Here is a 27,785-nt window from a genome sequence, read left to right as displayed (position 1 = left end):
AAAATTTCGAAACTTTGACATTGATCTAAACTTTCGAAATTGCTGGAAAAAAACTTTCGGAACTTTCAGCTTCAAGCAATGTTTCGAAATGTGTTTTACGTTTCGAAGGGTTCAGCATTAACCAAAGCTTCGAATGTGTAATCCAAAATCATGCCTCGGAGCTTTCAGCCTTAAGCAAAGTTCCGAAACTTTCAGGAAATGCACGTTTCGAATCTTTCATTCTTAAGCAAAGTTTCGAATGTTTTGTGATTTTTGTGAAAATTGCATTTCGAAAATTTGTATTTTTCACAAAAGGTTCGAATGTGATGAAATCTAACCTCTGATCGTTTCGAAAGTTTGAAACTTTCGATTAATAGAATTTTTTTAAAAACTTTCGAATGTGGGGGTGAGAAAATAGTGTAATATATTTACTGATAAATTTTATATAAAATAAAAAGGGTAAATTGGTCAATAAAAATTTATGGGGGGGTGGCAGGTAAAAGTGGGGGGGTGCGCAGTACATTTCTCTTAGAACATGTGTTTTGGGCTTTATGCACATATGCATCAGAATGGGCTAATAAGTCACAATTTTTTGTAAATCCATCCTTACATGACCGCATTGTGATAAATATGTCAATGGATATTTTATATGACCAAATTAAATCTCAAACAAAACTTAAAATTTTTGTTTTCAGCCGTTAACTTTTTTAGTTCTTCCGTCAGAAATTTTAGTTCTTATTATTGAGTTGATATTTTTTTCAAAAAAAATTATATTTTTTATAAATAATAAATTTAATGTTGTCTTGAAAATGCCAAACACACAAGAAACAAAATAACATAAATTTAGACTTGGAAATAAAAAATTAAGCCTATTTTTTTCAAAAACTTTGATTACGTACAAACAAATAAAGTGTATTTGAAAAATTTGATAATATTCCCCATAATAAAATTCAGTTTATTTAAATTCTATAAGAAATAAAGCTGTTGAAGGAAAATATTGGAAATAATAAAGGTCAAAGAAAATATATTTATAGAAAGTATTACAAACATCTTTAACCCAAAAATATATTTGTAGAATTTGATTTTTATTTATAAAAATACTAAAATAAGATTCACAGATTATTTTTTTTAAGAGTCTTATATTAATAATTGAAGTTTGTATTCAAAATGTTATGCCTTAAGTAAACCGAAATACTAATCAATTACGTGGCCGAGTTTAACGACTTTCAAGTCTTAAGTATTGTATTGCATATTTGTATTCACTTAGTGCGGCGAGACTTACACTCAACTTGAAAAATACCAATAGTCAATAGAAAATTTGGTAACTCAATTGATTTAAGGGTCAATGAGTTGAAAATTTTAAAGGTTATAATTCAAATCTTATCAAAGAATAAAATTTCAACATTACAACTAATATAAAATTAATTAAAAAAAAAACCAATATATTTATTTTTATTTATAAAAAATCTTGTAAAATAAGGCAAAAATTAAAAAAATAAAATTGTCTTAAATTTCTTATATTTAAAGAGAAAAATCTTGACATTGTAGATATTAAAATAACAATTACACAACACACAAGACTAAATATTCTTCATTTATTGATTGATTAAGAGTTAATGATGTTCATGTCATCCTTGATTCTCCTGATGAAAAAACTTCTTTGGCATTGCAAGTATCCAACAAGAGGAGGGTGTGGTTTTGCTTCCAATAGAAGTTGTGGAAGAGGTGGTTGTGGCTATAACGGATTTTGTACTCATTATCAAATAACTAATCATACATTTGATACTTGTTTTCTTAAACATGGTTATCCACCGGGTCACACTTCTACAAATTCAAAATCTTAAGTTAATCTTGCTAGTAATAATGATTCACAATCTTTAATTCAAGAATAAGCTCAAGTAGTTCATTCCTTAACTGATATTCAACAACAATATCAGCAGATTCTTCAATTGTTTCAACAAACTTTTCCACCACCTTCCAATATTGATACCGAGCAAAATCAAGCATATACAAATTCAGTTTTATCTTTAACACCTTCTATCAATTCTATCTTTACTCCACAAATAGGTAAGAATACTATCCTTTGGATAATTGATACATGTGTCACAAATGATATAACTTATTTTATTAAATATTTTTATACTTATTATTATGTCAAACCTTTCACTATGAGATTGCCTAATGGTCATAAAAGCTACTATAGCTCGAACGGTCAAAATTTCACATTCTATTTTTTTTGAAAAAGTGTATATTATATACCTGAATTTACAATCAGTCTAATATTTGTAACCAAAAAGGTCAATTCCTTAAATTATTTATTTATCTTTCAAGCTGACAAATGTTTGATTTTACATAATCTAACCAAGAAGTTGATTGGTATATCTGAGAAACATGGAGATCTATATGTTCTCAAAGCTCTTGTCATACTTTCAATTTCCAATTATAAGCCTTTTTATGACTCTTCTTGTAATGTTGCTTCTAGTGATGATACCTCTTTATGGCATCTTAGACTAGGACATATTTTTGATTATGTTCATAAATCCATTTCCTTTCATTTTCCTTTTGTATCTTAGAAGCATAAACATAATTCTTTTTGTGATATATGTTACTTTGCAAAACAAAAGAATCTTCCTTATCATAATAGTAAATATATTTCTACTCATATTTTTTATTTACTTCATGTTGACATATGGGGTCCATATGCTACTCCTTCAATTTCTGGTCATAAATATTTTCTTACTCTTGGTGACGGTTATAGTACATTTACATGGATTGCTCTCGTGAAATCTAAAAGTGAAACCATACAACATTGTAAGAATTTTAGTTGCTACATTGAAACCCAATTTGAAACCAAACTCAAATGTTTAAGAAGTGATAATGGTGTTGAATTTATTATGAATGATTTTTTTCTTTTAAAAAGTATCTTTTCATCAAAGATCATTGTTGGATGTCCTCAACAAAATGGTGTTGTTAAGAGAAAACATCAACACATCCTGAATGTTGTTAGATCTCTTTAATTTCAATCTAAAATACCTAATAATTTCTGGCATTTTAGTGTTCAACATGTAGTTGATCTCATTAATATGATACCTAGCCCCCTTTTAAAGAATCAAAACTCATTTTGCTATGTTATATAAAGAGCCACCTACTTTACTTCATTTAAAGTATTTTGAGTGTCTGGCTAATGCATCTACTATTCATAACCATATAACAAAATTTGACACTCGTGTTATAAAAACTATTTTCTTGGGTTATAGAGATGGTACTAAAGGATTTCAATTTGTTATTTGAGATTAAGGCAACCTTCATCATACATGATCAAGAATAATTTTTTTGTTATCCAATGAAGGGATAACAAGATTCAATGAGGGATTTTCATTAGGATGTAAATAGTAAGGATTATAAGCATTGGTTGCAAATTCAGAATAGGAATATTCCATGGTGAACACTAAGAAATAGTAAGAAAATGTTCAAAAAGGATAGCAATCAAAAGAAAATAGAAGGGGATTCTTAAAGTTAATCTGATACCATATTGAAATAAGAATCACACAAACACAAGATTGAATATCCTTCATCTATTGATTGATCAATAGTTAACAATGTTCTCTAATTTTAGAGGAGATGAACCTCTTAAAGAAAGAAAATATATCAAGCTAATAACAGCTAATAAATCCCTATTAATCCTAACTAATTCTTATTTTGATGTTCTATTTGTAATAATAGATTATTATGTTTGTGATATATTTTGAATGAGTTGATTTTGTAAAATCAATTTCAATTTTAAAAGAAAATTGAATGTAAAATTATGTATATTTAGATATACGCACATAAAATGAGTTGAACAATAATTTTATAAATCTTTGCTTTAAATTAAAATCAATTCAATTAAAAAATATTTAAATATGTCATAATCAATCTAACACTTTTAAATTAATTTTATTATTTTTTATATTAACTTTTAATTCCTTCATTATGAGAGAAACTAAACATTTAATATGTAACCACCGAAACATGGAGCCATTTCAACGCACCAAATCACATAGGGGAGTAAGTGGGATTAAGGCCAATTACCAACAACAAAAGTTAATTTTTTATTGAAGAAGTAATCATCTGGTAGAATACATAAAAAATAATATAAATTTAATATCGTCAAATTATATTAAAGAATAAATCTATAAATACATCTATAGAGTCAATAACATAAAATAAATAAAAAAACCATAAATGTAATATAATTATAAATTAATTATAGATTTTATTGTAATTTTGATCATTCTATTATTAAAAGTTAACAATTTAGGTATTTTTTTAAATATTTTTAATTAAAAAATGACAATATGACATATTTTTAATGACGTGATATATAATTTTATATTATAAAACCATTTAGATGCATTAAATTAATTAAAAATATATAATTAATAAAATTAAAAATATAAAAAAATTTAAAATTGAAATTTAAGTTTTTACAACGTTTTATTCTAATTTCATAGGTATTAATCATTATACATCATTCTATCATATGTCACGTTATTTAAAACATTTATGTAATAATTTTTCAGTTAAAAAATTAGAAGGAATGACCAAAATTGTTAACTTTTAAAATATGAGAACCAATTTCATAAATTAATAACAATAGATACTAAAACTGCAATTAAACTATAATTATAATACTAATATACATATATTTGTAGCATTGATGAATTATCAGTAATAAATTTACAATAAAATTGAACCTAACTATCAATTTAAATCAAACAAATTTAAACAAAAAATTAAATAAATCAAGAAAACGTTGATAAAAAATAAACCTTAAATAAAATTAGAGAATTTATATAAAAATATTAAAAAATTCATGAAATTGATATAAAATTTATTTATTTAGATAAATAAAATTAAAAAGATATTATTATAATACTTATGTTTTTTTACGGTATAATACTACTTGTTAAGTTGTTATTAGTTAATAAGTATTTCAAACTAATACAAATTTCAGATCCATTGAACTTATTGTTTACAATTAAAAAAATTAAATGGTTACAGGTTAGTGACGTTATGTCGTGTCGGAATAGGAGGGCACGTAGCAGTTCCCATAAATGCCGACAGTTTAATTTTCCCGAAAATTAGAAGTCGGTGCCCGAAGTTTATGGTTCATTCCTCTCCCAATTCTGCTGCTAATTCTTCAAGTACCAACCCATTGTTTTTTCTTTTTTGCGAAATTATTGCTTTTTCTTTAGCCCATCCTTCACTAGTTTATTTTTAAATTTGGAATACTAACAAGTGGTGTAATACAGATATTAAAAATTAAAAAATAGAAGCTCTTTTAAGATAATTTTAAATACACCCTTTTTAAAATAATATTTGTATGTTTGATTGTCTAATATCCACTTTTAATGTACTCGCATTTGTTAAATTTAAAGTATGACACTTTAACTATAAAAAGTAAAATTTGGTTTAAAACTTAAGTTATCTTATTTTAATTTATGATTTAGGTGATCATATGACAACACGATATTGCGATTCCACAAAATCAAATAGAAGAGGAGTAGGTACATTTGTTGAAACATTAATTCTTATTTTTTTTAATACAATGCAAACGATTGCACCATATTTATACAATCGATAGATTTAATAGAATTATAACATCAATAAAATAAAATAAAAAATTAATTTAAGGTTTCAATTAATAAAATTATATGTTTCATTAATTGATTTTTTAATAATTGTTATAATTATATTAAAGATAGAAATTAATAAGATAACTCTGTTTCTTAATTCATTCAGTATTGTCATCAAATTACCCTTATGTCCCTAGATTCACCAAATTATTTTCATCAAATTAATTATAATCAAAAGATATATTACTACTAACATATTTATTTAGATCAATGATTTAAGAAAATAAATGTAAAAGTATATAAATAAATAAATAAAATGTTTTAAAATTTAATTTAAAATAATTATGAATATTATTAAATAAATATTTTATTAAAATTAAAATTAAAAAATTGAGAGTTGTTTGTGTGATACTTGGTGTACGTTAAAAGAAGAAGAAGAGTAAAAGGGATGGGCAGTTAAAGTAAAAAGTAAAAGTCTGAAGATGGAATTTGGATGCAGACGTTAATGGCAAAGTATTTTGGAAGGCTTTCCAGAGTGAGACTGACATCTCTTTTTCTGCAGAAGACGGGTTGGGTTATTGATGACCACATCCTCTTCCACTCTCTTATCTTCAAACGCCGTGTTCAAACAAATCAATTTTAATATTACTACTATTATTATCTCTAAAACATTTTTTCAATACTAATTAATAATACTCATTACCATAATATTAAATAAAGTGTTCAAATATATTTATATATAAAAATCAAAACACAATCTTATTACCTTCTTATATATACTATCCATCCTCAAAATTTCTCATGCTTTATCTTTATCTCTCAATTGACTCACTTCAACTCACTTGATTGTATTTATTTCTAGATCTTCTCTCAAAGTCCCATCTCAAGCAAGGAAGCAAAATAGCTTAACCCAAACTCCAAATAAAACAGGATTTTTTTTATTTATTTCAAATATTTACTTATTTAATTTTCATTATTATTTGTTTTTAAAAGGTGGAAAACAATATGGAATTTGACGAACATCAAGACCAAGAGGAGGAGGAGGAAGAAGAAGAAATGGGATTCCCGGTCACGCCGGTAGCCGGTTACGACTCTTTAGGAAACTCAGGCTTGAGGTCCAAAATTGGCAGCGTGGGACACGACGGAGGATCAGTCACCACCGCAAGCGGTGGTCGCAAAAGTGGACCCACAGGGACAGTCAGATACAGAGAATGTCAAAAGAACCACGCCGTCAACATCGGCGGTCACGCCGTTGATGGCTGTTGCGAGTTCTTAGCTGCCGGTGAGGAAGGAACACTGGAAGCCGTAATTTGCGCTGCCTGTAACTGTCACCGAAACTTTCATCGCAAGGAGATCGACGGTGAACTAACCTCTCAATCTCATAATCATCAACCGCGGCAACACCAACACCCTCAGTACCACCACCACCATCAATTATCCCCTTACTACCACCGCGCAGCGCAACCACCTCCACCTGGATACCTCCACCACCACCTGGTAACTCCACTGCTATCACAACATCGTCCATTAGCACTTCCACCTACTGCATCGGGTGGGGGATTCAGTAGAGAAGATGATGACGTTTCAAATCCGAGTAGCAGCGGTGGCGGTGGCGGAAGTGGAACGAAGAAAAGGTTTAGAACAAAGTTCACTCAAGAACAGAAGGATAGGATGCTTGCATTTGCGGAACAGATTGGATGGAGAATCCAGAAACAAGATGAAGCTGCAATTGAACAATTCTGTGTTGAGAATTGTATCAAGAGAAATGTGCTTAAGGTTTGGATGCATAATAACAAGCACACTCTTGGTAAGAAACCCTAATTTCGTTCCTTTTTCTGTAATTTTTAGGTTGGACAATTTTGGTATTAATTGTTCGTTCTCTCTACTTCTACTCCAACATTAGTTTATTAATTACTGGATTTCAGTGTCAATAGGTCGAGTTGGACGTCATGAGTTTGTGTGAAAAAAGGGGAATTTAAGAAAGGAACAATTTCAATATTTGTAATGTAAAATTTATTTTTTATTTAATTAATGGAGATCTAGCTAGCTAGGGTTCTTAGTTCTTAGTTCTTACTCATTCCCCTTTTCTCAATTTATTGGAGTATTTTTTTTTTATTTGATGAAGTTTTACTATAAGCTAGGAAAGTAACAAAAAATGAGATTAACACACGTATAGTGCTTCTTTGCCAAATCTCTCACTAAGAGTATGCAATGGAAGTGTGGAAATGAGCACAGAGAATAAATTCCAATATAATTAGAATTGAACAACGTATATGGCATGCAAGGACAAAGACAAACATGTTTCAAATTTCAAGTTAGTTAGTTTATGATCATTCACATCTGTCATATTTTCCTGTTTTTTGTCATTATTATCACCGCTTCTACGCTCTAATATTAATGTCTCTATTGGAGTAAGCACTCAGCATTCTAGACACACTTGAGCGTACGCTACTGAAAATTCAATTGCTACTATTCATTAATGAATCAATCAAAGAGATTCATCTACAGTACCATACTCCAAAAAGTGAAGCGACACCATTTTCTTTTCATATCATCCATTCATATTCATTATTTTATGTTCCTTTTGATGCTTGTGTTCAGTTGTTTATTTCTGGTTTTTGTTTAAGACTAATTTTGTACCCCAGCTGATCATCAATTACCATTATTTGTTCTGAGAAATATCAGTTAATATCTTTGTATCTAATTTATGGTTTCAATGATTAATTCCATAGCCGTAAGTGTATGGTGTAAAATGAAAAAGCGATAAAGTAACAGTAGTACTCATAATCAGAAAACAGTAATAATGAATCAAGTTGAGTGGGTATTTCACGCGGCAAACTCGTACACTGTTTGGTTCTACTGTAGCTGCACAGATCACAGTCATGCAGATCAGACATGCAGACTTTTTTCTGATTTTTATGAATACTGTACCACGTTAATTCTGCTATCTGTCAACTTTTCTTTGTCTTTTTCTTATTATTTTATTCTTCTTTTCTTGTTTTAATTAACATATAATTATTCTGTGACGGATCGCGTCCAATCCGTCCCAAACTAGAATCAAGACCAAACAATTATTGAATTAGGGTATATTAGATTAATGCAATGCGATTAACAGGATTCAATTGAGGGATCATCTGAGCTTCGATAATCTAAATTTGAATTATATGATGGTAATGGTTATTAGATGATCATAAGGGGACACGAATCTGAACTTAAGCACTCATTTGTAGATCATGATAGATACAACTCATCAACTCTAATAGATTTCTAGAACCTTAGAATATCTTACAAAAAGAACATCTAATGCTGATTAAAGATACACTATTCAAACTCTATAATTTCTTAGTCTCAAACACAAACATAATTGATGGTTAAGTGTGAACAAGTAAATCACTTCTTTTGAACAGTTGTTGTCTTATGTCGTGCTTCCTCAATCCTAATTGTTGATCTAGGCCGACTTCGATCGAATACTATTTTGAAAAACAAACTTGAATTTGGTTCTATTATTTTTGAGTGTCATGTCATGAGCAGTGAAACTAATTCCTGCATCTAATTGCATTTTAGCATGCTCATGTACAACAATTGATCAAGTTAGTAAATAGTTTTTCCATACCTAACAAGAGAATGAGTTCACCTCTCATTGTTAATACGAGGACTTCATTATTAGATAATTTATATTATTGTTAGCAGGGTGTGGAACCAACATAATAAATCAAGGGGCTAGTTATACAAATGCATACTTAATAAAAAAAATCCAAGCACAACATTAATTTGCAAAAATACAACTAAATATTTTTCACATAAATTGACGTTTGAATGTAAAGAGAATATATAAAATTGTAGAAAGACAAAAACAAGTTAGGAGAAAATAAATTTTCTTCATTTTTACATAAAAAATTATCTTCATTAAAAGTAATATTTATGACAATTATTCGACCTTTTCTTTATCCACACAAAAAAGGAGCCTTTATACTCATATAACTCATCATATATACATTTTCTTAAGGAAACAAAATAATATCATTCCATTTAAAATGTCATGAATAACACAATTAAACGTAACATTAAAATTAAAATCCTGAGAACTAGTTCTACATAGAGTCGTTCTAACTAACTAACACATGTGCTACTACATTAGATTGTCTCATAGTAAACTCAACTAACAAGTTTAATTTGAAAAAAAAGCTTATCACTCGAGTAGAATTCAAAATGGTAAAACTAGAGTTGTCTTAATGTTTTTGTAGGCTATGTTCAAATCTAAAAATTGGTTGATTCCCTAAAATTACAAAACCTTAACATCAAAATTCTTACATTTGATAGGGGTGCGTCTAGTTGGCTGGAACCACTGTCACATAATCAGTAGAAAAAACTTGTTATTTGACTATTTACTCCAAACCTAAGGTCGAAATATAAAATTTTAGAGTGTTCAATATACAAAATTAAGAATATTAATGTAATTCCAAAAAAATATTAAGGTTAAAATATTAAAGTGCAAATATAAAATTGTAGAGTATTCAATATTAAATATAACATTATTAATATTCAACTCATTCATCTATGCAATAGCCATACTAAATTACATATCTCTTTCTCTAACTTCAAGTATTAGTTCTATTAAAAAAATAAAAATAAAAACCTCAAACATTTGCCTATAGATGCAATTTTTGTCTTTGATAAAATATTCATATTTATTACAAAAACACATATCAATTCCTACAGAGTCATTAACTAATACTGCATAAATGTTACATTTAAGCATATCCACAAGGGGCCAAACCCACAATTTAACAACATTTTATTTTCAATTAACACGACAAAACCTCAAGTATCCTTACGTAAAAGTTTGTAAGTTATTGAAGCAAAAACGTCCCTAATAAAATAAGAGTATTTTCTAATATTTAAAAATAATGTATAAATTTAATATATAATTAAATTGTTGTAGTTTTTCCGTTGATTCTTCCTCTTGGAATTAGTAGATTCATTTAATAATAGTTATGAATAAATGAATAATTTGATTTGTAGTACTAGTTGGTATAAAAAAAAAAGAACTTGAATACACAATTTTTTAATATAATATTTTTATATTTATTCTCTTAACAAAAATAATCATTAGTATTTTTCTTATATTTAAATCGGGTTTATAGTTTGTCCTTAGCTTCCACCTAAATTGACATAAAAAATATTGATGATAAAATGTTTTTTAACACGTCGCTTTTTTTTTTTTAATCTTTATATGAAAATATTGAAATTGAAATATTAAATTGGGTTGTTTTGTCACTGCATGTAATAATAATCGATTAGTGGTTGGGTTTGTAACATTGTGCAATTAAGTTTCAGTAAACATAAAATATTCAAAATTAAAAGGAAAAACATTTAGATATTATTACTGTGTTAGTTATTGGTTAGTATTTAGAAATTAATAAATCTAGAATATTTTTCTTAATTTTCATATTTCTTTTTGTATAGATTAATTGTTTTGGAATTTTGTGTTACAATTTTTAATACAAAATCTAATTTTTTTATTGTGTACTTTGTATATTACAGTACAAGCCACGATTTTGTAATTCATCCATTCCACAATTTGTAATCCATAAATGAATTACTTTTTCAATTTTAAATGTAATATAAATTAATATTTTCTTTTTCTATATATATTTGTTGTATTGTGGAGAAACAAAATTATCATATAGAAACATGCATACCAGTTACTCAAGAACAAACCATATATTTTGCTATAATTGTTTAATTAGGGGAAGATTTTTAGTTGGATGCGGATTGAAGATGGTTTAAAGGGGTTATTTGGTGAGGATCATTTCTCACTTTTTAGAAATTCGGTGAAAGGGAGAGCTCATAAAAAGATGGAAAAGTTTGATATGCTAATTTGCTTCTTGCTAGTGCACTTGGATTTTGAGGAATAATATCTTATTTAAAGGAGGAGTTAGTGATTTGTGTTCAGATGGATCTACATGGTGTAACATCCGCATTTTTATGTATTTATTTTTAGATTTTATTTTTATTTGATAGATGTGTGAATGTTTAAACAATAATAATTACATCTAGAAGTTTAGTTCCGAAAGTTTATCTGATTTAGGGGTATTCAAAGAATGCTGACAAAAGTACTTATAGATCATCCAATAAAAATTGATAAAAAGTATTTTATTGATCATTCAATAAACATTGATAAAAGTATTTACTAATCATCAAGCAAGCGCAGATAAAAATATTTATCGATCACCTAATAAATAAATCATCACATCAACAACATGAGTTTAACTCATCCACATAAGTACTTACAATATTATTTTTTTTGACAAACTTAAAGAACAATATATGACAATTATAAATCACTTAATGATTTTTTTTAAGCTTAGTTATTATTTTAGTATTTTTTTCCTTCTTCATATTTAAATTCGAGTTTTTCAATTCTTTAACCTTTACCTCAAACTTGTTGAATTACACTTTCACTCCAAAACCATTTAATGATTATTTAGCAACAACTAATTGATTAGACATGTTATCTTAATTAGGGATGGCAACGGGGTATGGACAAATTTTTCATCCTCCACTTCCGCACCCGACTAATCGGGGAAAATCTGCACCTGCACTCATTTCGGATGTAAAATGGAGGTCCACATCCCCGTTCACAACTGAGTTCGAGTTTCTCCGCTCGCATCCTCATCCATATATATATCTATATATAATTATAAATTTAAAAATCATAGCTATTATAATTAATATAATAAAATAATATTATTAGACAATAATAAAATTAAAAAATAATTTCTATATAATTTTTAATATTTAAAAAAATATTAAGTATATTCAATATGTATATAAAATTAAAAAATTACATTAATATTACTTGCGGAACAGTTTCAGGTGGGGGTTGGATATCACCATCCCCAAACCCGCCTTCAAATTTTAATTTTGAAGAAAATTCGCACCACACCTGCGTACAATCAAAACGGTTTTTTACGTCCAAATCAAGTGAGTTTGAGTGGGTACCCGCGAGTGCGGGTTATCTTGTCATCCTTGATCTTAATTGATTAATCTTTATGCTAATTGATTATATATCCGTCATTCATTTATTGCAAATATGTATGAATAATTACATGTTTTTCTTATATCTGAAAAATTATCATGTCACTAGTAATATAAATTAAATTAACCGAGACCATAATCAATAAAATCTTATTTCCACTATTTTGTGTATATATTTGAATTTAAAACCCTAGCTTATCATTAGAACCAAATACTAGCCTATAAATTTGCCATTTGTGTAAAAAACAAGACACCAATTTCTTTAAGATTGCAATTTTTTAAGAAATTCTAAAAATTCACATAATTTTTTCTGTTTGTGGCAATAGAACCATAGAGAAGTAGATAATCATCTAGTGATTATTTGTTATTTATTAGATTTGAACTATATTCGATAAATTCATAATTTAATTGTATTTTATTATAAGATTAAATATATTTTTAATTCTATAAAATTTGGAAAACTCATATTTAGTCTTTATAAAAACAATCACATTATTTAATCTTTATAAAATTATCACGCAAGCAAATTTAATCTCTGTTAATTTTTTTTTATTATAGTAATTGTGTTTAAAATACTATACATTTTTTATCCATAAAAAATGAGTTTAAAATTTGATTTTTAGATTTATGTTTTCGTTATCTTCAATTTGAGTTTATAATGTTTAAAAAATTCTAAATATTTATAGAAGAATTTTTTATAATGTTCTAAACATAATTGAAAAAAATTATTCAAAAATATATTTAACATTTCATAGAGATTAAAATTATTTGTATGAACTCAAAAAAGTGATTTTTTTATATATGGCTAAAAGTAAAATTTCAAAATTTATAAAGTCTAAATACTTATTTAACCTTTTATTTTATACTTCAAAATTACAACACTTTTTCTAAATCCTTGCTGTGATTAAAATTCTAAAGGTGTGTAGACAACAAGGAAGCTTTCTTTTGATCAATTTTTTTTATTCGTGTTTTCATTAATGAAGGTATAAAGTGGGTTTGAATTTTTAGTATAATAAATAATTATAGTTGTTAATTTAAAATTATATAAGTATATGTCCTATGTTCTATTATTCTTAAGTCTCGCATGACCACTATTTATGTGTTACAATGAACTAGGTTTTTTGTGAAATTGAGATAATCTCTAATGATGTACTGAATGATTAATGGTGTTGATGATATTTGATGATTTTATATAGTCGATGATGTTGATAAATTTTGAATGTGTGGTTAAAACAATTGATAATGTTCTCTTGATGGTGATTAATTATTGTTGGACGTGATTTGCTTTGATTTTGTAGTGTTTTTGCAAAAATCGCAATTATAAACAGCCAGGTTCATTAGGATAATCAATTGGGTTAGTGCAAGACTGAAGGAAACATTAGGTATAATGAATTAGGATGATTAGTAAAACATATTAATTAGGTGTAAGACTGAACGGTTAGGTTAATCGATAATGATGATATGTTAATCGATTGAAAGATTAAATAATCGATTAGATATTTTAGATTAGTCATTTGGATGATTAGTAAAACCTATTAGGTTAAATGGATAGTTGATTAGGATAGTAGTTAATTGATTAGATTGACTAAATAATTGATCAAGGTTACTAGTTCATGGATAGGTTGATTAATTAATTGATTAAATGATGGAAGAATAAATTATGATTTAATCAAAATTAATTAAATTAACTAAGTTGAACAATAACCGATTAGATGGGATAAACAATCAATTAAGTAGTTAGATAAATACTGTAAAGAAGGAAATATTCTTTTTTAGTTTCAGAAGATACGATAAATTTTATCATAATTAATTTATAGAATATGAATTTGAATTTGGACAAATCATTCAACCTAAAAATATTAAAATTTTAAATCATATAGATTTTTTCCAACAAGATTAAGACTTCTATGTTTAAGACTTCTATGTTGTAAAAGAAAAAAATAAAAAATACAACCAATTTTATTTCAGTTTTACAATGAGTGAATTATTTTATATGTTAAAAAAATATATAAATAAAAAATAAAATATTATTTTTATTAAATTATTGTTATTAATATTGATATATATCATAAATATATAATAGGAGAAAAACAATTAAAAAAAATTAAAGAGTCATTTATTTTAAAACATTTTTTTTCTTCTTCTAAATAGATCACTTGTTATAAAGTGCAGAGAATGAGTATCAATTTTAATCTTCCATTTGTCCATTTAATAAATATATTTTAGAATTTGTATTTTAAAAGATACGATGTGAATATTGAAACTGAAAAAATTGATAACATGTATATAATAAAACTGAAACAAACCAATTAAATTAAAACAGATCTTAAATGAGTAGTATTTGATTATTTGTCCACTATAGACCATTTAGATAGCCCAAAAAGAAGAAAAAGAGACGAAGGGTCGCGGGCTAGAGAATGGGCCGCAAATATTAATTACAGGTGTCACAAGCAAGGGCTTGATATCCACGCATCAAGGAAAGGAGCAGAATGGGGCTTGATGGAGACGCGTAGCAGGTTATAATTTTCTCAACTAAAATGGCTTCCTCCACTTCCACACTCACTTCTAGACTCTTCTCCTCATCCTCGACGCTACGACGTCGTTTACCCCTCGTTGGCGCGTTTTGCATGCTCACTTTGGGATTCTCCAATCTCTGCACTCCCTTGTATTCTTCTGCTCTCAAAACAGGGTGCGTTCAATCTCTTTTACGGTATTCTATTCTATTCTATGCTCCCTCTCTCTGTTTTGTTGAATTGATTCGTTTTGTTTCAGATCCAAATTAGGTAGCAGGTTTTCATTCAAGAGCAGTCACTCTATCAGAATGGAAGGGAATACGAATAACACCACTGTTCCAAGCATCGTTGTATATGTCACTGTTCCCAACAAAGAAGCAGGTCGTATTCATTTATTTAATCATGTAATTATTTATTCATTTGATCTTCATCTTGTTGGTTCTGCAGGCAAGAAGTTGGCTGAAAGCATTGTCTCAGAGAAGCTTGCAGCTTGTGTCAACAGGGTACCGGGTAACAATTTTGTTTTGTTTTGTTCACTCCACTGTGTTTTTATAGTGCCGTGTTAATTTTCCAGAAAACTTGTTTCATTATGAATATGTTGGACAAATTTTGTCAATTGTTTTTGTAATTTTTGTTGGATTTGTGTTTACTTGAATCACTAAAGTTGAACATGGTTCTATTAAATTATTAATTGAAATTCGATGCTCTAATTGAACATCTTTTGTTATTTTTTTTAATTAATTACCATTTCTTAGCCTATAGTAGTTGCTTAACCGTAAACTAAAGACAGATTTACCTTGAGGCATTGTCAGAATTACTTTTCTCCTCTGACATGGCTTTGGCCACATATGAACTCTACTCATTGACATCTATCATTACTTTTGAGATTATTTATTTGTTGCCATCATTCTAGTATGATTAAATTAGGGATGGCATAACAGGTAGGCCTGTTTAGCCTGTCGTTTTTTGAAGGGGGAGAGTCCGAGAGTCGAGATTTTCAACCACTGCTACTAGTTGGTCCGCCAAGTGTAACCTGCCAAAAAAAGGCGCTGACGGGGCGGGTTGGTCCGTCGGGTCTAAATAAAAAACACATTTTTTACTTTTTTTTTAATCAAAAGTCTTAGCTAATTTTAATTTTTCTTCTTCTTATTTTTAGCACAACTCAGTTAACCTAATAAGTAATTAGTTTTAGCATTGGCGAAAAATTACTTACCTAATCAGTAATTAATGTTTAGCCCAACTCAATAAAAAGGTTTTTTTGGTTTCATGATTTTAGCTTCATGTTTTTAATAGTTTGTGAATTGGTATGATGGAGTTATTAACTTTCTATGGCAGTCTCTGTGTGTTTTTCTTGCATCCCATGTATGACTTTTTAACCATGAGTATTATGTATTATGCAGGTATAGAGTCAGTCTATCAGTGGGAGGGAAAGGTATGGTTTACAATATTCCTTTAAATGAAGAATGATGTTTAGACCTATATTAGTGATATGAATTGAAACTTCTGTTTAAAGATGTCACCATCCTAATATTAGAAGTTCTTATTTTCTAGTGTGCTTTAATGCTCTTGTAGAGTTTTTTTATTTAATTGAAACTTGAAAGTATTGTTCTAGCTTTGACTTTGCCAGCTTTGTGCAAACTGACAGATCCAAACTGATTCTGAGGAACTTCTTATAATCAAGACTAGGCAATCCCTTCTGGAAGCACTGACAGAGCATGTCAAAGCAAATCATGAATACGAGTAAGGCTGATATATATCTAGAAAATAATCTTGCCATTAAATTTAAATTTGCTTTGTAAAATGTTGCATTTACCAATTGATTCTAAAAGAAAAGCTTGAAGAAATTAAAACTTAAACCATATCCGCCAAGACTCAAGAACTTTGCCACTGAATCCATATTGAAATGAATCAAGGTGTACTTTATGGACAATAGTGCATTCGCATACTTCTTACCGCATCCTTTTATCCTTTTTTTAGTGTGCCAGAGGTGATCTCCTTACCCATCACTGGAGGCAATCTCAAATATTTAGAATGGTTAAAAGAGAGCACAAGAGAGTGACTGTCATGTTTATAGCCAGAGGTGTGGGTTCAAGTTCTTCTTCCTTTATGTGTCAAATAAATTTGGCATGTCATTTATGTAACTATCAATGTGTCTAAATATTATTATGTAGAGGGTGACAGCCAATATTTTGTATTACTGATGACGACTGTAATGGGCTGAATATGATTTAATGTGGAGAGCTTCTTTTCCCCCAACGTTTCTAAATAATCTCATATGTGCCCGGAAGTATACTTTTGGATTGAAACAATTAGTGTTTTGTTCTTAAGTATTCTTCTGAATGGCAAAAACAGTGTTTTTACGGAGGTATACTTTCAAAGTGCATATGGGGTGGTGGGAAATGGGAATGTTAGTGGACTTTTTTCCGTGATTTTATGCACAATAGGCATATATTTATTGTAGGGTTTGCTTTTTGCACCCGACGTCTATTCTTATGCACCTCCCCCACTTTTCAAAACAGGTTAATCTCACATAGTCCCCCTTCTATCAAAATCTCTTTCCCCACTACATCGCATCCATGTCAAAATCCCAAAATTGTGTACAACAAATTCCTTTATCCATTCATCTTCCTCCTCTTTGCACTCTGTGTTTCTTCCTCTGTCCTTTATTTGGCATATTTTATCTTTGCTGTCTTCATGGTTTTTTTTTTTTTTTTTTGTTATTTGGAACGATGATAAGAAGGAAACTAAGGTGTGATTACTCAAAAGTTAGAATTTGTAGCTTTAGAAAAGTCATTGTCGTAACACATTGGGGTTTTGGCATTTTTTTTTTTTGCTTTTTTCTTGGTTTTTTTTTTTTTTTTTTGTTATTTGGAACGATGATAAGAAGGAAACTAAGGTGTGATTACTCAAAAGTTAGAATTTGTAGCTTTAGAAAAGTCATTGTCGTAACACATTGGGGTGTGACAAACCTCAAAGAAACATTCAAACAGACACTTCATCTTTTGTTATTTGTTAGGATAGTATATTAGAAGCTCATCAATCACTTGTGTTCAACATTTTGTTTAAAACTTGTGGTTATTATGTCATTATATTTGAGTCTTTAGGTATGGTTGTATCAAAGTTTGATTCTATCTTATTTTGCAAAATTAAATTTAAATGAACTTCTCCAACATGATTTATCTTTGAGTAACTTTTTTCAAACAGATGTTTGAGAAAATGTAATTTATTTATATGATAATTATCATAAGTATTTTTTAATATGCAGTTACTAAAAATTACACAAACATTAAACTTTAATATAAGAAATATGTGAAACCTCTGAAATAGAAAAGGGAAATAAAAAAGTATAAGAGACATTGTTTCCATGCCAAGGCAAGTTTGAAGCCAAATTTGGTTCGACTAACAAACATAAAATGATATGAAACCTCTCTACAAACTTAAGTACTACAACAAACATCAAAGTCAAAGTCAATTTTCCTATTGAAAAGTATTTTTGTTCTAAACATACTTTGTTAACTTCAAAATCGAACATACACTTCTTATTGCTGCGCTGTTAGAAGTTTGTAACGTCGTTGTAATATTTGGACTTGAGTGGAAAATTTAGAAGGAAAAAACAATAATAAACACTAAAAAAATGTTGCAAACGTTTTTACTTCTTTCAATTTCAATTTTTTTTAATGGCATCCTTGAATCTGGCCTAGTTTTAAGAACTCTATAGGTGTTTTAAACATATCTAACAACATCTAAATAGTGTATGGAAATGCAAATTCACTTAACTCTTTTATACACATAAAATCATGAACGATTTAGCGCATATTTATTTCCATGGCGAGACCACACATAGAACTGAAGCTTCATTTTGTAGCTTTGTGATTTTTGTGGTGACCATGCATTGGAATATGAGATTTGCAGATCCACCCTGTTTCCAAACATAGGCTTAAAGGGTATGGATTGTTTACGTATCAATCCTCTACATTTAATAACTTTCTCTCCGTCTCTCTTAACTAAAATTATCTCCCATCTAAATTTTATTTTAATCATTTTCTTCTCTCCAAAATACACCAAAATCGCATTTTGCTAAATTATGTAATCAACTCTTTTTCACCTAAGAAGGAAAATATCTTCAATCAGTAGTAGAAACAAGTGATGATTGGTGGAGAAGACATAAAACATTGCGCTAAATGGTGTGGATAACCAACACATAAGATCAAGCGTATTTCTTTGGAATCTTTCAAAATAATGTTTGTTTGCTATTAGTATAGTTTGATATTTTATGGTTGCAAAAAAAGTAGCCATCAGCATCATCATGTACGACAGAAGATATATTGGTCATCATAGTTATTAAGAATAGTGTTTGTTCTATGAGAAATGAGAATAACCACACTTCTTAGAGGACCACATCCTTCAATGTCGACTGACCAATACTTTTAAACAGGACCCCCTTGTTTTGTTTTGTACTAGGGTTGGCTACTTTCTAGTAATAACCTTATGCAATATGTGATTGAGAAACTGAGAAGTAACATTTATCAAACCAAATTAAATGTTCAGTTTGTACCATACCGAAGTACTCGATAGTGCGGGCGACCGAGCTAGGGATAAACTAGCGAGACTGACTGACGCGCAGACAAACTGTGTTACCATTTACCAGAGTATCTGCCATGGACCCTATGAATATAACCGAGTACTAGTCAGTCGGTCATCCTTAATGGGATCTGCCCCCAAACAGGGCATCTATCCTAACTGTTCTTTATTTACTATCATATTATACTGAAAGTCACTTTGGCATCAGAGTGTCTTTCACAAGTACATCCCCTCGGATCATCACCATCACCACAGAAGCTGCCCACACCAGAACATCTACCTTACTTGAGGTTGACTCATGTTTTTAGAAAAAAACACAATCCGCAAGCAATTTCATTTTACCAAGTATGCGTTTTAATCTTTGATATTGCACTCTATAATATTGTCAAGAAATCCATAGGAAAAAGAAGATTGCAGTGAAAATAATTTAATTGGATCTCCCATTAAGACAATATATCCAAATCATATGAAACATAAAAAACGAGCTTGGTCCATTAGACACTATATCACAGATTGCCAATCAATTTTTAAACCAGGGCGATTCTTAATCAGCACATATAAATGACATTCATAGCCCACCTCCTTCAGAGGAAGAATACGACCCGACCACCTGTAAGGGATATCAGGGCTCATCTAGCTGGTCCTGCAAGAAGCCAAATATAGCTTAACTCAGATTATGATCCGTCGGGTGCATTATTAGGAAGAGAGACAAGTTATTATTAATCAAAATTCTTAAGACAGAAAAATGTTCTGAAAAGGGTGAGTGAGCTATATAGAGAGACATTTTACCTGAACATCAGATGTCCAAAGGGTGAGGTTGTCTCTCAAAAGTTGCATTATTAGAGTGCTGTCTTTGTAGGATTCTTCGCCCAAGGTGTCCAGCTCAGCAATTGCTTCCTCAAAAGCCTATCAAAGAGGAAAAGAAAATCGACTCGATTCATTATATTTTAGAATCAATAAAGTTGTGTTCCTGCTGCAGTACTCAGTGCAGTACAGTACAAGCCAACCGTGAAAGGAAAAGAAAAGAGAGACATAAGGAATAATTGGTGTCAATATGAATATAAGAGTGACTGTATTGCTAATAGAAAAAGTGAAGTCTACAATTTTGAGGGGAAGAAAAATCAATGTTGGGTTAAACTTAACAACACATCCAGTTTGCTAAACAACTCTTTAATATCATACAATTAAAAAGAAAACAAGGTATAATCTCTTTGCACATGAATAATTCTTTTTCCCCAACAATATAATTTCTTCATTTTAACTTTTTTTTTGGAGAAAATTCCATTTGGTTGCAATTTAGCAAGAAAATTTCTTGTTTGCAATAAGTTAACTATGATATAATTGCAGATGAATAACAATATTTATTACCAAAAGAAAATATAGAATTCTGACGAACCAAGGAGAAAATATGTTTGACCAATTCTTTCCCTGTGTCAGTACCTCTTTTCTCTAAGATAAATTCACTTATTCAAGTGAAAAACGTACCCAGCTTCAGGAGCAGTATAAATTTATTCAATGCAGTACTACCAAACACACTAATTTTTCAAAAACAGAAGTTTCCCCCCACAATATCTTTACCATGAAACTATTAATATCCAAATATTGGCTGTTAGATTGCTACAGGGATCATTGTTCATCAAGGTTAGCTACAACGGGCATGTAAAAGAAATAAGTATGATTTATTTTACAGACCCAGATTTTCTTTCAGCAGTTAGAATATCATGCATTTGGGAGTCATAAAAGTGGCTTGGTGGTTGGAGGGTGTGGGATAAAGGAGTTGAGAGTCATATGTGGTCAGAGTTCAAATCTTACTCTCCACTAACATCTAACAAATATAACAAGTTACTAACATTCGTCTTTCTGAAAAGAAAAAAAGATAGACTTCTACCACAAGAGATACATATAGAGAAACATCCAAGTCAAACAGACCTCTCATTAGTCAAAGTCCAGTGGAACCTAGTCAGATACACATTCTTAGTGGTGAGAATGCAACCCATTAGATTATAAAACAAACCCAATAATGATAAAAAAGTGTTGTTTAAAAAATAATTGAAGAGAATTGAATCTTTGTTGGACAATTGTTTGATTTGACCAAAACAAGGTGAGAAATTTTGTAATCAAGTTGAAATGGCAATTTCAAGGCAATAAATAAATTAAAGGAAGCACACAGGTATTATAGTAATTATTAATATGAATTCATAAATCAGAAAAATTATGTCATTACAGATATCACATCACATATCACATACACATGAACAAGTTATTGCAAAAGAAACAAACCAAATCGAATGAACACAAACCTGTTTGGCCATGGCACAGGCTTTGTCAGACTGATTGAGAATTTCATAATAAAAGACAGAGAAATTGAGAGCCAGACCCAATCTTATAGGATGGGTAGATGGAAGATCCGCATGAGCAACATCCTTAAAAACAAACACAACAATAGCAACAATTAATAAATTAATGAATCTTTCAAAAAAGAAAAATTAAGAATAAAAAATAAAAACCTGTGCAGCCTTGTAGGACAACATAGTATCCTCAGCAGCAGATTTTCTTTCATCACCAATCTTAAACTCGGCCAAATACCTATGATAATCACCTTTCATTTTGTAATAAAAAACCTTAGACTCACTGGAAGAAGCAGAAGGAATAAGATTCGAATCCAATAGGTTAAGGATGCTAGCACAGACATTAGATAACTCCGATTCAACCTTAGATCTATACTCCTTAACGAGTGCGACGTGGTCTTCGTTCTTCCTACCTTCTTCCTTCTGTTCAATCGACGAAACGATTCGCCACGCCGCACGAAGCGATCCGATTACGTTCTTGTAAGCAACTGATATTAGGTTTCTCTCTTCGACGCTGAGTTCTGACGATGGTGTGGACCCTACCACTAGCTTCTGCATGAACGATACCATCTCTTCGTACCTCTCCGCTTGTTCCGCAAGCTTCGCAAGATACACATATTGTTCTCTGTTTAGGTTTTCTGGAACCGCACCTGCCATTTTCTTCTCTATTCTGCTTACCCACACACACACTCTCTGTATCACTCTATTTTACACGATACCGATATCAATCATTTAATAAATACAATATTAATATTTGGATTTTCTTTTTCATAATAATAATATAGTCATCATGTGTGGGATTGCGCTGTCTTCTCCCTTACCCTTTTTATCATCTCATCTAAATGTTGGCTCAGCGTCCTTTCTTGGACCTGGCCCATTCATTTATTTGGGCCGCTTTACGGCCCACTCAGTCTCAGTCCCTCACACTGCTTCCTCAGTGAAGCCCTAACACCATTCACTGCTCCCAGTCCCTCCTCGTCCGTCCCCGTGCAACTGCGAGTCACTCTTTAATTCAATTTCATGAAAATCTCAGCTATTCAACGCTGCAGACACAAGTCAAATAATTCTGCAACTACATCTTCACTCCCATGGATATCACCTCTTAATTTTTCAAAACCTAAACTAGACCCACCCCCTGAAATCACTCTCCCTTCTAATGAAACCAGGAGGAAAAACAAATATATCACTCACGACGTTGCTATCAATTTGATCAAAAGAGAGAAAGATCCGCAACACGCCTTGAAAATATTTAACATGGTATCTGAACAAAAGGGTTTTAATCACAACAATGCTACCTATGCATCCATTCTCCATAAACTTGCTCAGTTTAAGAAGTTTCAAGCTGTTGATCGAGTTCTTCATCAAATGACCTATGAAACTTGTCAATTTCATGAGGGTATATTTATCAACCTCATGAAGCATTACTCAAAATGCTCTTTTCATGAAAAAGTACTTGATGCTTTTTTCTCTATTCAGCCAATTGTTCGTGAAAAACCCTCTCCTAAAGCTATCAGCACTTGTCTTAATCTCTTGGTTGATTCCAATCAGGTTGATTTGGCGCGGCAGTTGCTCTTGCATGCTAAGAGGAGTCTAATTTATAAGCCAAACGTTTGCATTTTCAATATTTTGGTGAAATACCATTGCAGAAATGGAGATATTGAATCGGCTTTTGAAGTTGTCGAAGAAATGAGGAAATCCAAGTATTCATATCCTAATGTAATTACCTACTCAACCATGATGGATGGCCTTTGTCGAAATGGACGACTCAAAGAAGCTTTTGAACTTTTCGAGGAAATGGTCTCAAAGGATCGGATTGTACCTGATCCTCTTACTTACAATGTTCTGATCAATGGCTTTTGTCGTGGAGGGAAACCTGATCGCGCTAGAAATGTAATTGAGTTTATGAAAAGTAATGGATGTTGTCCTAATGTATTCAATTACTCAGCCTTGGTGGATGGATTATGTAAAGTGGGGAAATTGCAGGATGCAAAGGGGGTTTTCGCCGAAATGAAGAGTTCTGGTCTGAAACCTGATACTGTTACATACACTTCGTTGATAAATTTCTTTTGTAGGAATAGGAAAATTGATGAAGCTATAGAGTTACTTAAAGAAATGAAGGAAAATGAATGCCAGGCTGATACTGTTGCATTCAATGTGATACTTGGAGGTATGTGCAGAGAAGGTAGATTTGAGGAGGCTCTTGATATGATTGAGAAACTTCCACAACAGGGTGTTTATTTGAACAAAGGTAGTTATAGGATTGTCCTAAATTCCTTAACCCAAAAATGTGAGTTGAGGAAGGCAAAGAAATTATTAGAACTAATGCTAAGTAGGGGGTTTCTACCCCATTATGCTACCTCAAATGAATTATTGATTAGTTTTTGTAAGGAAGGGATGGTTGATGATGCCGCTGCCGCGCTATTTGACTTGGTGGAGATGGGGTTCCAGCCGCCACTTGATTGTTGGGAACTTTTAATCGAATTAATATGCAGAGACAGAAAGTTATTGTATGTTTTTGAGCTACTTGATGAATTAGTGACAGCAAATTCTTGATATCTGTATTGCAGAATGATGTATTTTCTGGCCTTTTCAATCTCTTTTCTTTCTCACACACAGACCTCACCACATGCTTTTCCATGTCCTGTGTCTCTCTGCTCCAAATTCAAAACCTCTCTGTTACGTTTCCTCTCGAAAGACACTTACTTCACTTCCCTTCCTAACCACTCTGCCTCAAAGTCTCTGATGACTACCATAACAATACCAACAACAACGACGCTGCCAACTGGCCAATGGGATTCGATACTCCATGACTTCCACACCGGTGCCATCAAGGTTCACTTTTGCCTTTAATTCTCTTTGTGTAATATACCTGCTTGAGCTCCAAGAGCAAGGTCCTGTTTGGAATTTTTGCCTTTGCTTTCAGCTTTTTGGTTTGATTTTTGCCTTGACTGTTATCTCACTTGGTTCAGTCTTTTTCTTCTGCAGATATGAGACGGAAGCTTACTACTTTGCTTGCTGATTTGAAACGGTTGGAGCAAAAAGCAAGGTACTCATCGGTATTACTTCTTTATCATTGTGCTTTGGAGTTTTATTTGTTATGGGGGTATTGTTATTTTTATTTAGTCCTGTCGATGAGTTTATTGTTCACCTTTTGCATTGTTATGGGATACATTTAATGGGTTTCATTTTTATTTCTCTCCATTTGAATAATTGCATCGTGTTCAAGTTTTTAGTGCTTTCATTTACAATTATTTCTTTTGATGCAGAGGATGATGGAAATGAGAATGAGAGTTTATGGATTGCTGGGAAAGAAGTTTCTAGAAGCAAAATGTGAAACAAATAAGCATGTGGATAAGAATGAAAGTGTCTGAAGATGGGGTCTAGTGGTACTGAAGTGAATCAAAGTTTTATTCATCTTGCAATTTCTGAAACCAGAAAAATGTTCTGAGTTTTAAAACAAATTCCGAGTTTTAAACAAGTTTTATATTTTGTTTCAGGTTTCTTCTTTCTGAATTTTGGAAGAGGGAAGAAACAATAGAAAAGAGAATTTAGGAGTTTCAAATTTGGTCTTGGAACCAAAAAGGAAATGAAGGAGCAGAATATAGCTGACACCATATAATTTTACTAGATTCAACGAGGGAGCCTTTTCAGGAAAATGAAGAGAAAGAGGTATAAAAATAGTCTACTTTGGTTTGTTTAATATCTTAGGAAGTCATTGTGTGTATCATATCGTTAGTCTTGTTAACAATTCAATGTTTTATGTTCTGCCATCAAAGAATAATAAACTGCAACATCATCATAGCATTCCTGTGTGGTATACCGTTTATTGAATAAGCAAGAAATATTTCACTGATAATGTAATGTAGTGCATTGAATCTTTGCAAATGGACAAAAATGAAATCCTATAGAACATTAATTGAGATGAATTTATTTTATAGGTTAATAAATTGAAATGATTGTTGAACAATTGTTTTTAAATTTTAGAACTGCGCTAAATTATGGAATTGCTAAACTAATTTGCAGTTGTTTGTATTAGATTTCTACATGTTTTGGAATTACCTAATGGAGCCCTACTCAATACTCATAATGGCAAGACATGTTGGGATGGGGTTTTGCTGAATGCATTCCTATGTGTATGGAAAATGATGCATAGAGGATACCTCACCTCTCTTTGCTGATATTCAAAGTGTGAAGCCAACTCATATATTCATCGAAGCAACAATGATGGGCGGCGACCCAATGTCCCATATAGAGTATTATTTCTATTAGCAGAATTAAGTAGCTGTAGTATGCAACAATTATTTATGCTAGTTTTAGTCTCACATTGAATTTTGTTGTAATAATTAGGATAAGAAAAATAGAAAAACTAATAGTGGTATTTCATATGCTTTTCTGAATTTTGCTTTCACAAGAGACTTGGTATGTGTGTAACATCTAATTACGTATGGTGGTTAAACTATTCAACTCTACTGCAGCATCATGAATGCGGAATGACACTTGATGCATAAACAAAGATGGAATCAACCAAAACCAAACTGCACCTTAGGAATTCAAGACTTATAAACCTCACTGCAATGCCGCTGCAGTTTTTTTAAACATTTCAAGGCTGTTGAATTAGCTGCAACTACAATATTAAACTACAAGACAGTGAATATACTATAAATCTGTAAAGGAGGATACCACAGTAATGAATATACTATAAATTGTTTATTTTCGAGTACAGAATAATGTTCTTGTTAAATAAATACAAGACAGTGTTAATCTGTAATTTTCTTAATATAATCCACAATATAAAATGATTATTGTCTATTGTTAAATAAAAAAATGATTAATTTTATTCTACCATATAGTAAAATAAATTCTACTATAGATTTCTATGTTTAATTTTAACTGATTTTTTTAATATTAAATGTCTTTCAAGATGAAAATTTTTACATAGTTTATATATAAAATTTTAAATGTATTTTTTATTTCTAACTTTAGTCGCGACAATTTGAATAAAAAAAAAGTTTAGCTGACATAAAAACGAGATCCCTCTAGTCACTCGATTAATTTTGGCTTTGAATAGAACTAACCACAAAGTTGTTATTTTGTTTTATAATTTCATGGCAGCTTCTAATAAGGTCAGCATACTCAATACTATTGCTCTCATTACCATTTGCATTATTCTCAACAACAGCACAGTCTGTTTCAATGTGACAATTCTTTTCTGAGTTTAGTCTCTCACTTATTCTACATTTTCAGAATTGGTCTCTAGTTTATTCTGATGACAAAACGTCAATTCACATTATGTGTACTTTTAATGTATGTCAATGTGATACTGTAATTTGCAGTTAAATACAGTTACTACTAATTAACTGAACATAACACAGTAAATTGTAAATCCTATCAAATATATAGATTCTTTCAAATGATTTATCTTCTGCGTTGTATGAATTCTCAATAATAGTATGATACATATGGAAATGGAATGTCCGTCGATTTTTTTATTTATTAAAATATTTAATTCTGTTACATTTAAAGTTACACTTTATTATTCAACAAGGGGCATTGTGAGAATTGTAATTTGTAAACCCAAATTTGCAATCACAATCATGCATATTACTTCTATGCTTCGTAATAATTGTCACACTTGCACTCAAAATTGTTAAAAGTATATATATTTCTTTTAGTTTACAATGTAATTTTTTTCAAGTGTATTGTCT

General features: G+C 30.4%; 4 protein-coding genes across 8 annotated transcripts; 3 read left to right on the top strand and 1 right to left on the bottom strand.

Moving 5' to 3' along the window:
- The first annotated feature begins 6,154 nt into the window (after positions 1 to 6,154).
- Positions 6,155 to 7,663, top strand: LOC101504075 (zinc-finger homeodomain protein 2-like). The gene has a single exon (XM_004501562.4). The coding sequence runs from the start codon at positions 6,603 to 6,605 to the stop codon at positions 7,416 to 7,418; it is 816 nt and encodes a 271-aa protein (XP_004501619.1). The 5' UTR covers positions 6,155 to 6,602; the 3' UTR covers positions 7,419 to 7,663.
- A 7,415-nt stretch (positions 7,664 to 15,078) lies between these two features.
- Positions 15,079 to 17,407, top strand: LOC101504708 (protein CutA, chloroplastic). The gene is made up of 6 exons (XM_004501565.4): positions 15,079 to 15,327; positions 15,411 to 15,532; positions 15,599 to 15,661; positions 16,552 to 16,583; positions 16,797 to 16,891; positions 17,129 to 17,407. Exons 1-6 carry the CDS (start codon positions 15,176 to 15,178, stop codon positions 17,208 to 17,210), a joined length of 546 nt encoding a protein of 181 aa, XP_004501622.1. The 5' UTR covers positions 15,079 to 15,175; the 3' UTR covers positions 17,211 to 17,407.
- A 2,736-nt stretch (positions 17,408 to 20,143) lies between these two features.
- Positions 20,144 to 22,921, bottom strand: LOC101504384 (14-3-3-like protein B). Its single transcript, XM_004501563.4, has 4 exons — positions 22,240 to 22,921; positions 22,033 to 22,155; positions 20,522 to 20,638; positions 20,144 to 20,375 (listed from the first exon to the last, which is right to left on the bottom strand). Exons 1-4 carry the CDS (start codon positions 22,735 to 22,737, stop codon positions 20,355 to 20,357), a joined length of 759 nt encoding a protein of 252 aa, XP_004501620.1. The 5' UTR covers positions 22,738 to 22,921; the 3' UTR covers positions 20,144 to 20,354.
- Positions 22,922 to 23,064: 143 nt separating this feature from the next.
- On the top strand, positions 23,065 to 26,539 carry LOC101505234 (uncharacterized). Of its 5 annotated transcripts, none has more exons than XM_004501566.4 (5): positions 23,065 to 24,912; positions 25,066 to 25,126; positions 25,347 to 25,466; positions 25,578 to 25,749; positions 26,117 to 26,539. In XM_004501566.4, exon 1 carries the CDS (start codon positions 23,101 to 23,103, stop codon positions 24,631 to 24,633), a length of 1,533 nt encoding a protein of 510 aa, XP_004501623.1. In that variant the 5' UTR covers positions 23,065 to 23,100; the 3' UTR covers positions 24,634 to 24,912; positions 25,066 to 25,126; positions 25,347 to 25,466; positions 25,578 to 25,749; positions 26,117 to 26,539. The 5 variants fall into 5 exon arrangements, with proteins under 5 accessions (XP_004501623.1, XP_012571621.1, XP_012571623.1 ...); XM_012716167.3 differs by having other exon boundaries at positions 26,104 to 26,539; XM_012716169.3 differs by having other exon boundaries at positions 25,066 to 25,136.
- The last annotated feature ends 1,246 nt before the right edge of the window (positions 26,540 to 27,785 follow it).

Source organism: Cicer arietinum, chromosome 5, assembly GCF_000331145.2.
Source record: "Cicer arietinum cultivar CDC Frontier isolate Library 1 chromosome 5, Cicar.CDCFrontier_v2.0, whole genome shotgun sequence".
NCBI lineage: Eukaryota > Viridiplantae > Streptophyta > Magnoliopsida > Fabales > Fabaceae > Cicer > Cicer arietinum.
Note: the sequence above shows the minus strand (reverse complement) of the source record. Positions and strands in the feature narration are given on the sequence as shown.

Bases quoted from the DNA above. Each gene is read 5' to 3' on its own strand.
- LOC101505234 (XM_004501566.4), top strand. From the start codon at position 23,101: ATGAAAATCTCAGCTATTCAACGCTGCAGACACAAGTCAAATAATTCT.
- LOC101504075 (XM_004501562.4), top strand. From the start codon at position 6,603: ATGGAATTTGACGAACATCAAGACCAAGAGGAGGAGGAGGAAGAAGAA.
- LOC101504708 (XM_004501565.4), top strand. From the start codon at position 15,176: ATGGCTTCCTCCACTTCCACACTCACTTCTAGACTCTTCTCCTCATCC. The intron at 15,533-15,598 runs GTCGTATTCATT...TTGGTTCTGCAG, and splicing joins TGTTCCCAACAAAGAAGCAG to GCAAGAAGTTGGCTGAAAGC. The intron at 16,892-17,128 runs GTAAGGCTGATA...TCCTTTTTTTAG, and splicing joins AAAGCAAATCATGAATACGA to TGTGCCAGAGGTGATCTCCT.
- LOC101504384 (XM_004501563.4), bottom strand. From the start codon at position 22,737: ATGGCAGGTGCGGTTCCAGAAAACCTAAACAGAGAACAATATGTGTAT. The intron at 20,639-22,032 runs GTTTGTGTTCAT...CCTCTTTGATAG, and splicing joins CCTGTGCCATGGCCAAACAG to GCTTTTGAGGAAGCAATTGC. The intron at 20,376-20,521 runs GTAAAATGTCTC...GGCTTCTTGCAG, and splicing joins TTTGGACATCTGATGTTCAG to GACCAGCTAGATGAGCCCTG.